The following is a 13,041-nucleotide window of genomic DNA, read 5'->3' as shown; positions in this document are numbered from 1 at the left end:
CTCTCCCTCTCTCTCTCTACCCCTCTCTCTCTCTCTCTCTCTCTCCCTCTCTCTACCCCTCTCTCTCTACTTCTCTCTACCTTTACCCCTCTCTCTCTCTACTTCTCTCTCCCTCTCTTTACCCCTCTCTCTACCCTCTCTCTCTCCCTCTCTCTACCCCTCTCTCTCTCTACTTCTCTCTACCTTTACCCCTCTCTCTCTCTACTTCTCTCTCCCTCTCTTTACCCCTCTCTCTCTCTACTTCTCTCTACCTTTACCCCTCTCTCTCTCTACTTCTCTCTGTCTACCTTTACCCCTCTCTCTCTACCCCTCTCTCTCTCTACTTCTCTCTCCCTCTCTCTACCCCTCTCTCTCTCTCTCTACCCCCCTCTCTCTCTCTCTCTCTCTCTACCCCTCTCTCTCTCTCTCCCTCTCTACCCCTCTCTCTCTCCCTCCCTCTCTCTACCCCTCTCTCTCGCTACCTCCCCACCTATATACCTCTCAATTCAATTCAAAGGGCTTAGAATAGACAATAGACAATAAACAAGAGGGAAATAAACAAGGGAAACATTAGTAAACATTACACTCACAAAAGTTGTCAAATAATATAGACATTTTAATTGTTATATTATTGGCTTTGTACAGTGTGCATATAGTTGAAGTATGAAAAGGAAAATAAATAAACAGATGAATATTGGTTGTATTTACAATGTTGTTTGTGTTCCACTGGTTGACCTTTTCTCATGGCAACGGGCCACAAATCTTGCTGCTGTGATTACACACTGCGCTATTTCACCAAACAGATATAGGAGTTTATCAATGTTTATTTGTTTTCAAATTCTTTGTGGGTCTGTGTGATCTGTGGGAAATATGTGTCTCTAACGTGGTCATACATTTGGCAGGAGGTTAGGAAGTGCAGCTCAGTTTCCACCTCATTTTTCTCGGGTAGTGTGCACATAGGCAGACCTGGCTCTCGAGAGAAGACAGGCTATGATGGCCTCTCTCTCAATAGCAAGGTTATGCTCACTGAGTCTGTACATAATCAAGGATTTTCTTAATTTGGGGTCAGTCACAGTGGTCAGGTATTCTGCCACTGTGTACTCTCTGTTTTAGGGCCAGACATCTGCATTGCTTGCTGTTTGGGGTTTTAGGCTGAGTTTCTGTACAGTACTTTGTGACATCAGCTGATGTATAAAGGGCTATATAAATACATTTGATTGAGATGGCGTTCCAATTTGTTTCGTTTTTTGGTTGATTCTTTCCAGTGTGTCAAATAGTTCTCTTTTTGCTTTCTCATAATTTGGTTGGGTCTAAATGTGTTTCTGTCCTGGCTAGAGATGGGTATCGTTAACATTTTAACGGTATTACTACTCTTACCGATACTGCTTATCCATCCGGTACTTTAACGGTATTCCTTCGGTTATTTTTTACGAAAAAACCCCAAAACAAATTAAGAACAGAATTAACATAGCTTTATTTTCTGAAATATAAAATAAACAATTATTTACAGCAAAAGAAACGGCAATGTTTTGAACGAATCACTATTATAGACTAGGTTGTGATGATGGGGATGGGAGCCAGGACTTTGTAGAGCTCGAGCTCTAGGTCAACACGCTCGCTGAGGGTGAGGGACGAGGTGTCCTGTTGGATCGTCAACCTCAACTCCCTGTCCTCCTCTGAGAACAGCTCCTCCAAGGCACTCCTTGTTTTGTACAATGGAGGGACTGTCTCCTCCATTTCCTCTCCTTCAGACTCCCCCTGTTGCTGGTGCTCTGTGTCTGTCTGCTCCGGCTCCTCTGACAGCCCTGGTGTTGCTCCTGTCACATTGGCCTCGACAGTTGCCTTCCTCAGCCTGTCCCAGGTGGCGTAACTCACCAGCCTCCCTTTAAATCGGGGGTCCATTGCTGTGGCCTCAGAGGTTCTCCCAGACCTTCTCTTTGATGGTTTCCACAAACGTTGTATCTTCATGCCTCACAGTGAAGTGCTCTTCCAGTTTGTGGAGGATGGGTTTGATCTGTCCACAGGGGGCATTCTATTCACATGACACACACAGTGTGGATGTATAGAGGATTCTCATGAGCTGGACAAACTCCTCAGCCTTATATATAATTAAAAAAAAAATAATTTCACCTTTATTTAACCAGGTAAGCTAGTTGAGAACAAGTTCTCATTTACAACTGCGACCTGGCCAAGATAAAGCAAAGCAGTGCGACACATACAACAGAGTTACACATGGGATAAACAAACGTACAGTCAATAACACAATAGAAAAAAAAGAAGTCTATATACAGTGTGTACAAATGTCATGAGGAGGTAAGGCAATAAATAGGCCATAGTAGCGAAGTAATTACAATTTAACAAATTAACACTGGAGTGATAGATGAGCAGATGATGATGTGCAAGTAGAAATACTGGTGTGCAAAAGAGCAGAAAAGTAAATAAAAACAATATGGGGATGAGGTAGGTAGATTGGGTGGGCTATTTACAGATGGACTATGTACAGCTGCAGCGATCGGTTAGCTGCTCAGATAGCTGATGTTTAAAGACAGTGAGGGAGATATGAGTCTCCAGCTTCAGCGATTTTTGCAATTCGTTCCAGTCATTCGCAGCAGAGAACTGGAAGGAAAGGCGTCCAAAGGAGGTGTTGGCTTTGGGGATGACCAGTGAGAACTGCTGGAGCACGTGCTACGGGTGGGTGTTGTTATCGTGACCCAGTGAGCTGAGATAAGGCAGAGCTTTACCTAGCATAGACTTATAGATGACCTGGAGCCAGTGGGTTTGGCGACGAGTATGAAGCGAGGGCCAGCCGACTAGAGCATACAGGTCACAGTGGTGGGTGGTATAAGGGGCTTTGGTGACAAAACGGATGGCACTGTGATAGACTGCATCCAGTTTGCTGAGTAGAGTATTGGAAGCTATTTTGTAGATGACATCGCCGAAGTCGAGGATCAGTAGGATGGTCAGTTTTACTAGGGTATGTTTGGCGGCGTGAGTGGATTCAAGTCCTCGTCCTTCAGACGGTCCAGGTTGTCCTTGGTCATTGCTTTTCACAGTCGTGGGTCCAAGGCTGCTGCTTGGATGGCTGGATACTGCTCTATGAATTTCTATCATTAGAGTGAGTTCCATCTGGTCTTGACATCAAGGATGAGTGAGTGTTGCGGAAGGCCTGATACAACAACAGAAAACAACATGGATTTAATTACCGCACACTTGAATATTGAATTTAATTGTTAAATGTGTGAATTTCAAAATAATATTTTAATATTATTTTGAGGCGGTAGGTAGCCTAGTGGTTAGAGCGTTGGACTAGTAACTGGAAGGTTGCAAGATCGAATCCCCGAGCTGACAAGGTAAAAATCTGTCATTCTGCCCCTGAACAAGGCAGTTAACCCACTGTTCCTAGGCCGTCATTGAAAATAAGAATTTGTTTTCAACTGACTTGCCTAGTTAAATAAAAAGGATCGAGGATCTCTTGAACCACACGACCACTGCTCTGATTTCTGTGCTGCCACATTCAATGTGTGCGCAAAGCATCCTATTTTTAGGATGTGTAGCCTGTTGATGGCAACATTCATATTAACAGCATTATCAACAGTCAGAGCTACAATCTTGCTTGGCTCCGTCTCAAACTCTTCCAGAATGTCTGAGATCTCCTCTGCCACTACTTAGCCAGTTTGTGATTTGTACACTGCCCTGGTGGGGAGGACCTTCTGTTTTACACTGCCCTGGTGGGGAGGACCTTCTGTTTTACACTGCCCTGGTGTGGAGGACCTTCTGTTTTACACTGCCCTGGTGTGGAGGACCTTCTGTTTTACTCTGCCCTGGTGTGGAGGACCTTCTGTTTTACACTGCCCTGGTGTGGAGGACCTTCTGTTTTACACTGCCCTGGTGGGGAGGACCTTCTGTTTTACACTGCCCTGGTGTGGAGGACCTTCTGTTTTACACTGCCCTGGTGTGGAGGACCTTCTGTTTTACTCTGCCCTGGTGTGGAGGACCTTCTGTTTTACACTGCCCTGGTGTGGAGGACCTTCTGTTTTACACTGCCCTGGTGTGGAGGACCTTCTGTTTTACTCTGCCCTGGTGTGGAGGACCTTCTGTTTTACTCTGCCCTGGTGTGGAGGACCTTCTGTTTTACACTGCCCTGGTGTGGAGGACCTTCTGTTTTATACTGCCCTGGTGTGGAGGACCTTCTGTTTTACACTGCCCTGGTGTGGAGGACCTTCTGTTTTACACTGCCCTGGTGTGGAGGACCTTCTGTTTTACTCTGCCCTGGTGTGGAGGACCTTCTGTTTTACACTGCCCTGGTGTGGAGGACCTTCTGTTTTACACTGTCCTGGTGTGGAGGACCTTCTGTTTTATACTGCCCTGGTGTGGAGGACCTTCTGTTTTACACTGCCCTGTTGTGGAGGACCTTCTGTTTTACACTGTCCTGGTGTGGAGGACCTTCTGTTTTACACTGCCCTGGTGTGGAGGACCTTCTGTTTTACACTGCCCTGGTGTGGAGGACCTTCTGTTTTACACTGCCCTGGTGTGGAGGACCTTCTGTTTTACACTGCCCTGCTGGGGAGGACCTTCTGTTTTACACTGCCCTGGTGTGGAGGACCTTCTGTTTTACACTGCCCTGGTGTGGAGGACCTTCTGTTTTACACTGCCCTGGTGTGGAGGACCTTCTGTTTTACACTGCCCTGGTGTGGAGGACCTTCTGTTTTACTCTGCCCTGGTGTGGAGGACCTTCTGTTTTACTCTGCCCTGGTGTGGAGGACCTTCTGTTTTATACTGCCCTGGTGTGGAGGACCTTCTGTTTTACACTGTCCTGGTGTGGAGGACCTTCTGTTTTACTCTGCCCTGGTGTGGAGGACCTTCTGTTTTACACTGCCCTGCTGGGGAGGACCTTCTGTTTTACACTGCCCTGGTGTGGAGGACCTTCTGTTTTACACTGTCCTGGTGTGGAGGACCTTCTGTTTTATACTGCCCTGGCTTGTGTAGTGCACTGTAACAGTGAGATAGTGGTCCTGACAGAGGCTGGTCCACCCGTCTGATGTGATGGTCAGCTTTGGCACGTCCTTCAGCTCAGTGATCACATTGGCCTTTTCTACACCCTACCAGGTAGGAATGAATGTGTCACTGAGGTACCTCCTGGAGGGAGGGGTATATTTGGGGTTGAGGGCCTTGCTCATCTCCCTACAGTAAAAAAAAGAATTAATGTGTTGAATTATCCTTATTGTGTTGTTGTGTGTTGTGGAGTGATGGGACCAACATACAACCCTTTTATACTACTATATCCTGAACATGAATACAACTTAATATATACTGACAGACTGTTACCTAAAGCCCTTGGACTCCACTGTTGCAAAGGGGTGTAGGCCTTTCACTATGACCTTGGTCATGGCTAGTTAGCATTCATTCACCCCCTCCTCAGTCATCCTCCCACTATCTGCCTGCGTGAAGGGGCTTCGGGCTTGTCTTAGGCTTGGACCAGCGGTATTAGAGGGAGGGGCTTGTCTTAGGCTTGGACCAGCGGTATTAGAGGGAGGAAACCTGGCACCATCCCTATGGTGAGGCATGGTGGTGACAGCATCATGCTGTGGGGATGTTTTTCAGCGGCAGGGACTGGGAGACTAGTCAGGATCGAGGGAAAGATGAAAAAGTACAGAGAGATCCTTGATGAAAACCTGCCCCAGAGCCCTCAGTGCGACGGTTCACCTTCTAACAGGAAAATTACCCTAAGCACACAGCCAAGACAACACAAGAGCCCGCACTTGAACCCGATCGAACATCTCTGGAGAGACCTGAAAATAGCTGTGCAGCAACGCTCCCCAGCCAACCCGACACAGCTTTACAGGATCTGTAGAGAAGAATTGGAGAAACTCCCCAAATACAGGTTTGCCAAGCTTGTAGCGTCATACCCAAGAAGACTTTGAGGCTGTAATCGCTGCCAAAGGTGCTTCAACAAAGTACTGGGTAAGGGTCTGAATACTTATGTAAATGCAGCATTTCAATTTGTAATGTTTTTTAATCATTTGCAACAATTTCTAAACACCTGTTTTTTCTTTGTCATTTTGGGGTATTGTGTTTAGATTGATGAAGGGAAAACTATTTCATCCAATGTGGAAAAAGTCATGGAGTCTGAATACTTTCCAAATGGGAACAACTGCAAGTGTTCAACTGAAATGTGTCTTCCGCATTTAACCCAACCCCTCTGAATCAGAGAGGTGCGGGGGGGGGGGGGGGGGGGGGGGGGGGGGGGGGGGGGGGGGGGGGGGGGGGGGGGGGGGGGGGTCTGCCTTAATCGACATCCAGGCGCCCAGGGAACAGTGGGTTAACTGCCTTGCTCAGGGGCAGACGACAGATTTTTACCTTGTCAGCTCGGGGATTTGATCCAGCAACCTTTCGGTTACTGGCCCAACGCTCTAACCACTAGGCTACCTGCACTGTATATTTTTGCTGAATTCTGCATGCAGTGTCTCAATTGAGTGTTTGTCCCATTTTGTGAATTCTCACAACCATAAAGGGTAATGGGTTCGATAACTGATTGAAGTGTCTTTAGCCAGATCCTAATTGGGATGTTGAGGTGTATGTTCCTTTGGATGGCATAGAAGGCCCTTATTGCATTGTCTCTTAAATTGTTCACAGCCTTGTGGAAGTTACCTGTGGTGTTGATGTTTAAGCCGAGGTAGGTGTAATTCTTTGTGTGCTCGATGGACAACAGTGTCGAGAGAGAATTTGTATTTGTTGTGTTGGCTACTGGACCTTTTTTGGAAAACCATTATTTTAGCTTTCCATCAATTTGTATAGCAGACCCTAATGCCAGATTGAGTCAAAAGCTTGTTTGAAATCAACAAAGCTTGAGGTCTTTACTTTTTGTTGTTTGTTTGTCAGTAAGGGCATGCGTGGTGTACACATGGTCTGTCGTACGGTATTTTGGTGAGATGGCAATGTGACATTTGCTCAGGAGACATGTTGGAGTGCTGTTGATAATACTGCAGAGGGGTTTTCACAGATTGCTGCTGATGCATATTCCACTGTAATTATTGGGGTCAAATTTGTCTCCACATTTGTAGATTGGGGTGATCAGTCCTTGGTTCCAAATATTAGGGAAGATGCCAGAGCTGAGGATGATGTTGAAGAGTTTAAGAATAGCCCATTTGAATTTGTGGTCTGTATATTTTATAATTTCGTTTAGTATACCATCAACACATCAGGCCCTTTTGGGTTGGAGGGTTTGATTTTGTCCTGTAGTTCATCCAATGTAATTGGAGAATCCTGTGTGTTCTGGTAGTCTAATAGTTGACTAAGTTTAGTATATGATCATGTATATGTGTTTGCTCTTGGTTCTTTGTTATATGGCCGAAAAGGTTGGAGAAATGTTTTTTTCCATCTCTCTACCTCTCGCTATCCTTCTAACCCTCTCTTCCTTCTACCCCTCTCTCTACCCCCCTCTCTACCCCTCTCTGTACCTCTCTCTCTACCCCTCTCTACCTCTCTCTACTCCCCCCTCTACCCCTCTCTACCCCTCTCTCTCTACCTCTCTCTACCCCTCTCTCTCCACCTCTCTACCCCTCTCTCCCTCTCTCTCTCGCTCTACCCCTCTACTTCTGTTTCTCTCTACCCCTCTCTACCTCTACCTCTCTCTATCCCTCTCTCTCTACTTCTCTCTATCCCTCTCTCTCTACCCCTCTCTACCTCTACCTCTCTATCCCTCTCTCTCTGTCTCTCTCTACCCCTCTCTACCTCTGTCTCTCTCTACCCCTCTCTCTCTGTCTCTCTCTATCCCTCTCTCTCTACCCCTCTCTACCCCTCTCTCTCTACCCCTCTCTATATCTGTTTCTCTCTACCCCTCTCTAACTACCCTTCTCTACCTCTCTCTAGCCCTCTTTACCCCTCTGTACTTCTCGCGTGCACACACTACTTCACACAGTAGATTTGGGGATGGTGACAGTTGCAAGTCTCTCTACCTCGCCACCTTTTTCCACCTACCCCTCTCTACCCTTCTCTACCCTTCTCACTTTCTCTCTCTCTCTCTCTGTCTCTCTGTCACTCACTCACTCACTCACTCACTCACTCACTCACTCACTCACTCACTCACTCACTCACTCACTCACTCACTCACTCACTCACTCACTCACTCACTCACTCACTCACTCACTGATGTAGCCAGTGGGCTAGCCATGTGTTTCTATCTTGTGTAGCCTGTAGTTCCTGTAGTCAGCCAGCCTCAACCTGCTGTACTTTTCTCTGCCTGAACTGGCTAAGCCTGTATAATAGTGAGACAGAGTCTACGTCCCAAATGGCACCCTATTTCCTACAAAGTGCCATACGGCCCTGATCAAAAGTAGGACACTATATAAGGGATACGGTGCCATTTGGGATGCTCTTCCTCAGTGTGCAGTGACCTGATTTTCCCTTTTCCCTCCTTGGAGAAAGATGTCTCCCTCCACTGACTTCTTCCAATCCCCCCCATGTCATCTTCCAGACAGCCCAGACCGCCCCCCCCTATTTCATCATCCAGACAGACAATCCAGAGACCCCCCCATGTCATCTTCCAGACAGCCCAGACCGCCCCCCCCCCTATTTCATCATCCAGACAGACAATCCAGAGACCCCCCCATGTCATCTTCCAGACAGACAGTTCAGACACCCATGTCATCTTCCAGACAGACAGTTCAGACCCCCATGTCATCTTCCAGACAGACAGTCCAGACCCCCCATATCATCTTCCAGACAGTCCAGACCCCCCATATCATCTTCCAGACAGTCCAGACCCCCCCATGTCATCTTCCAGACAGACAGTTCAGACCCCCATGTCATCTTCCAGACAGACAGTCCAGACCCCCCCCCCATATCATCTTCCAGACAGTCCAGACCCCCCCCCCCCCCCCCATATTATCTTCCAGACAGTCCAGACCCCCCCATATCATCTTCCAGACAGACAGTCCAGACCCCCTCCATGTCATCTTCCAGACAGTCCAGACCCCCTCCATATCATCTTCCAGACAGACAGTCCAGACCCCCCCATATTATCTTCCAGACAGTCCAGACCCCCCCATATCATCTTCCAGACAGTCCAGACCCCCCCATGTCATCTTCCAGACAGTCTAGACCCCCCATGTCATCTTCCAGACAGTCCAGACCCCCCCATGTCATCTTCCAGACAGTCCAGACCCCCCCATGTCATCTTCCAGACAGTCCAGACCCCCCCATGTCATCTTCCAGACAGACAGTCCAGACCCCCCCCCCATGTCATCTTCCAGACAGACAGTCCAGACCCCCCCCCATATCATCTTCCAGACAGTCCAGACCCCCCCATATCATCTTCCAGACAGTCCAGTCCCCCCATATCATCTTCCAGACAGTCCAGACCCCCCCATATTATCTTCCAGACAGTCCAGACCCCCCCATATCATCTTCCAGACAGTCCAGACCCCCCCATATCATCTTCCAGACAGTCCAGACCCCCCCATGTCATCTTCCAGACAGTCCAGACCCCCCATGTCATCTTCCAGACAGTCCAGACCCCCCCATGTCATCTTCCAGACAGTCCAGACCCCCCCATATTATCTTCCAGACAGTCCAGACCCCCCCATATCATCTTCCAGACAGTCCAGACCCCCCCATGTCATCTTCCAGACAGTCCAGACCCCCCCATGTCATCTTCCAGACAGACAGTCCAGACCCCCCCATGTCATCTTCCAGACAGACAGTCCAGACCCCCCCATGTCATCTTCCAGACAGACAGTCCAGACCCCCCCCATATCATCTTCCAGACAGTCCAGACCCCCCCATATCATCTTCCAGACAGTCCAGACCTCCCCCCATATCATCTTCCAGACATCCCCATATCATCTTCCAGACAGTCCAGACCTCCCCCCATATCATCTTCCAGACAGTCAAGACCCCCCCCATATCATCTTCCAGACAGTCAAGACCCCCCCCATATCATCTTCCAGACAGTCCAGACCCCCCATATCATCTTCCAGACAGTCCAGACCCCCTCCATATCATCTTCCAGACAGTCCAGACCCCCCCCCCCTCCATATCATCTTCCAGACAGTCCAGACCCCCCCCCCCATATCATCTTCCAGACAGTCCAGACCCCCCCATATCATCGTCCAGACCCCCCCATGTCATCTTCCAGACAGACAGTGCAGATCCCCCCATGTCATCTTCCAGACAGTGAAGACCCCCCCCCCCATATCATCTTCCCGACAGTCAAGACCCCCCCCATATCATCTTCCAGACAGTCCAGACCCCCCCATATCATCTTCCAGACAGTCCAGACCCCCTCCATATCATCCAGACAGACAGTCCAGACCCCCTCCATATCATCTTCCAGACAGTCCAGACCCCCCCCCCCATATCATCTTCCAGACAGTCCAGACCCCCCCATATCATCGTCCAGACCCCCCCATGTCATCTTCCAGACAGACAGTGCAGATCCCCCCATGTCATCTTCCAGACAGTCCAGACCCCCCCCCCCCATATCATCTTCCAGACAGTCCAGACCCCCCCATATCATCTTCCAGACAGTCCAGACCCCCCCATGTCATCTTCCAGACAGACAGTGCAGATCCCCCCCATGTCATCTTCCAGACAGTCCAGACCCCCCCCCCCCCCCCCCCCATATCATCTTCCAGACAGTCAAGACCCCCCCATATCATCTTCCAGACAGTCCAGACCCCCCCATGTCATCTTCCAGACAGTCCAGACCCCCTCCATATCATCCATATCATCTTCCAGACAGTCCAGACCCCCCCCCATATCATCTTCCAGACAATCCAGACCCCCCCATATCATCGTCCAGACCCCCCCATGTCATCTTCCAGACAGACAGTGCAGATCCCCCCATGTCATCTTCCAGACAGTCCAGACCCCCCCCATATCATCTTCCAGACAGTCCAGACCCCCCCCCCATATCATCTTCCAGACAGTCCAGACCCCCCCATGTCATCTTCCAGACAGTCCAGACCCCCCCATGTCATCTTCCAGACAGACAGTCCAGACCCCCCCATGTCATCTTCCAGACAGACAGTCCAGACCCCCCCCCATATCATCTTCCAGACAGACAGTCCAGACCCCCCCCATATCATCTTCCAGACAGTCCAGACCCCCCCATATCATCTTCCAGACAGTCCAGACCCCCCCATATCATCTTCCAGACAGTCCAGACCCCCCCATATTATCTTCCAGACAGTCCAGACCCCCCCATATCATCTTCCAGACAGTCCAGACCCCCCCATATCATCTTCCAGACAGTCCAGACCCCCCCATATTATCTTCCAGACAGTCCAGACCCCCCCATGTCATCTTCCAGACAGTCCAGACCCCCCCATGTCATCTTCCAGACAGACAGTCCAGACCCCCCCCCCATATCATCTTCCAGACAGACAGTCCAGACCCCCCCATATCATCTTCCAGACAGTCCAGACCTCCCCCCATATCATCTTCCAGACAGTCAAGACCCCCCCCCCCCCATATCATCTTCCAGACATCCCCATATCATCTTCCAGACAGTCCAGACCTCCCCCCATATCATCTTCCAGACAGTCCAGACCCCCCCATATCATCTTCCAGACAGTCAAGACCCCCCCCATATCATCTTCCAGACAGTCCAGACCCCCCCATATCATCTTCCAGACAGTCCAGACCCCCTCCATATCATCTTCCAGACAGACAGTCCAGATCCCCTCCATATCATCTTCCAGACAGTCCAGACCCCCCCCATATCATCTTCCAGACAGTCCAGACCCCCCCCATATCATCTTCCAGACAGTCCAGACCCCCCCATGTCATCTTCCAGACAGACAGTGCAGATCCCCCCCATGTCATCTTCCAGACAGTCCAGACCCCCCCCCCCATATCATCTTCCAGACAGTCAAGACCCCCCCATATCATCTTCCAGACAGTCCAGACCCCCCCATGTCATCTTCCAGACAGTCCAGACCCCCTCCATATCATCCATATCATCTTCCAGACAGTCCAGACCCCCCCCATATCATCTTCCAGACAATCCAGACCCCCCCATATCATCGTCCAGACCCCCCCATGTCATCTTCCAGACAGACAGTGCAGATCCCCCCATGTCATCTTCCAGACAGTCCAGACCCCCCCCCCCCCCATATCATCTTCCAGACAGTCCAGACCCCCCCCCATATCATCTTCCAGACAGTCCAGACCCCCCCATGTCATCTTCCAGACAGACAGTGCAGATCCCCCCCATGTCATCTTCCAGACAGTCCAGACCCCCCCATATCATCTTCCAGACAGTCCAGACCCCCCCATGTCATCTTCCAGACTGACAGTGCAGATCCCCCCATGTCATCTTCCAGACAGCCCAGAACCCCCCATGTCATCTTCCAGACAGACAGTCCAGCCTGGTGGGGGCACAGGGCCTCCACTGGAACACACACACACACACACACTACATACAGAGAGAGAATTCAGCTCAGCCCTATCTATGATACTGTATCATGTCTCCCAATGACTGAAAAACTCTCTAGGACTCTAATGGTGTGTGTATGTCAGTGATCTTCAATCCCTGTGTGTTTCTGTGTGTGTCTGTCTGGTCTGTCCGGTCTGTCTGGTCTGTCTGTCTGTCTGTCTGTCTGTCTGTGAACTCCACAGGTCAGCAGGATACTGTACAGCTTCGCCACGGCCTTTAGGCGGTCCGCCAAGAAGACGCTCCTCTCGGGCTTGGCTCCGCCCCTGACGCCAGACAGCGACGTCTTCACCTTCACCGTCAGTCTAGAGATCAAGGAGGATGATGGGAAAGGGACCTTTAGGTATGGTGCATCGCAACCATGGCATCCATCTTATCAATCTGTACACTAGAGTAATTGTCCTTAGTCTCTAGGTGTGGTATGGTACATTAGGGTTCATCATAGACTGGATGGTACATTAGGGTTCATCGTGGACTGGATGGTACATTAGGGTTCATCATAGACTGGATGGTACATTAGGGTTCATTGTGGACTGGATGGTACATTAGGGTTCATTGTGGACTGGATGGTACATTAGGGTTCATCGTGGACTGGATGGTACATTAGGGTTCATCATAGACTGGAT

At 49.5% G+C, this 13,041-nt stretch overlaps 1 protein-coding gene across 2 annotated transcripts in view; it reads left to right on the top strand.

Moving 5' to 3' along the window:
• Positions 1 to 13,041, top strand: part of LOC120044909 (rab GTPase-activating protein 1-like) — a 161,748-nt gene that overhangs the window by 29,149 nt on the left and 119,558 nt on the right. For both annotated transcript variants that reach the window (XM_038989642.1, XM_038989640.1), the window contains one exon: positions 12,601 to 12,758. In XM_038989642.1, coding sequence (XP_038845570.1) covers positions 12,601 to 12,758 — 158 coding nt within the window. The remainder of the gene's footprint in view (positions 1 to 12,600; positions 12,759 to 13,041) is intronic.

This window comes from Salvelinus namaycush, chromosome 3, assembly GCF_016432855.1.
Source record: "Salvelinus namaycush isolate Seneca chromosome 3, SaNama_1.0, whole genome shotgun sequence".
NCBI classification, from domain to species: domain Eukaryota; kingdom Metazoa; phylum Chordata; class Actinopteri; order Salmoniformes; family Salmonidae; genus Salvelinus; species Salvelinus namaycush.
Note: the sequence above shows the minus strand (reverse complement) of the source record. Positions and strands in the feature narration are given on the sequence as shown.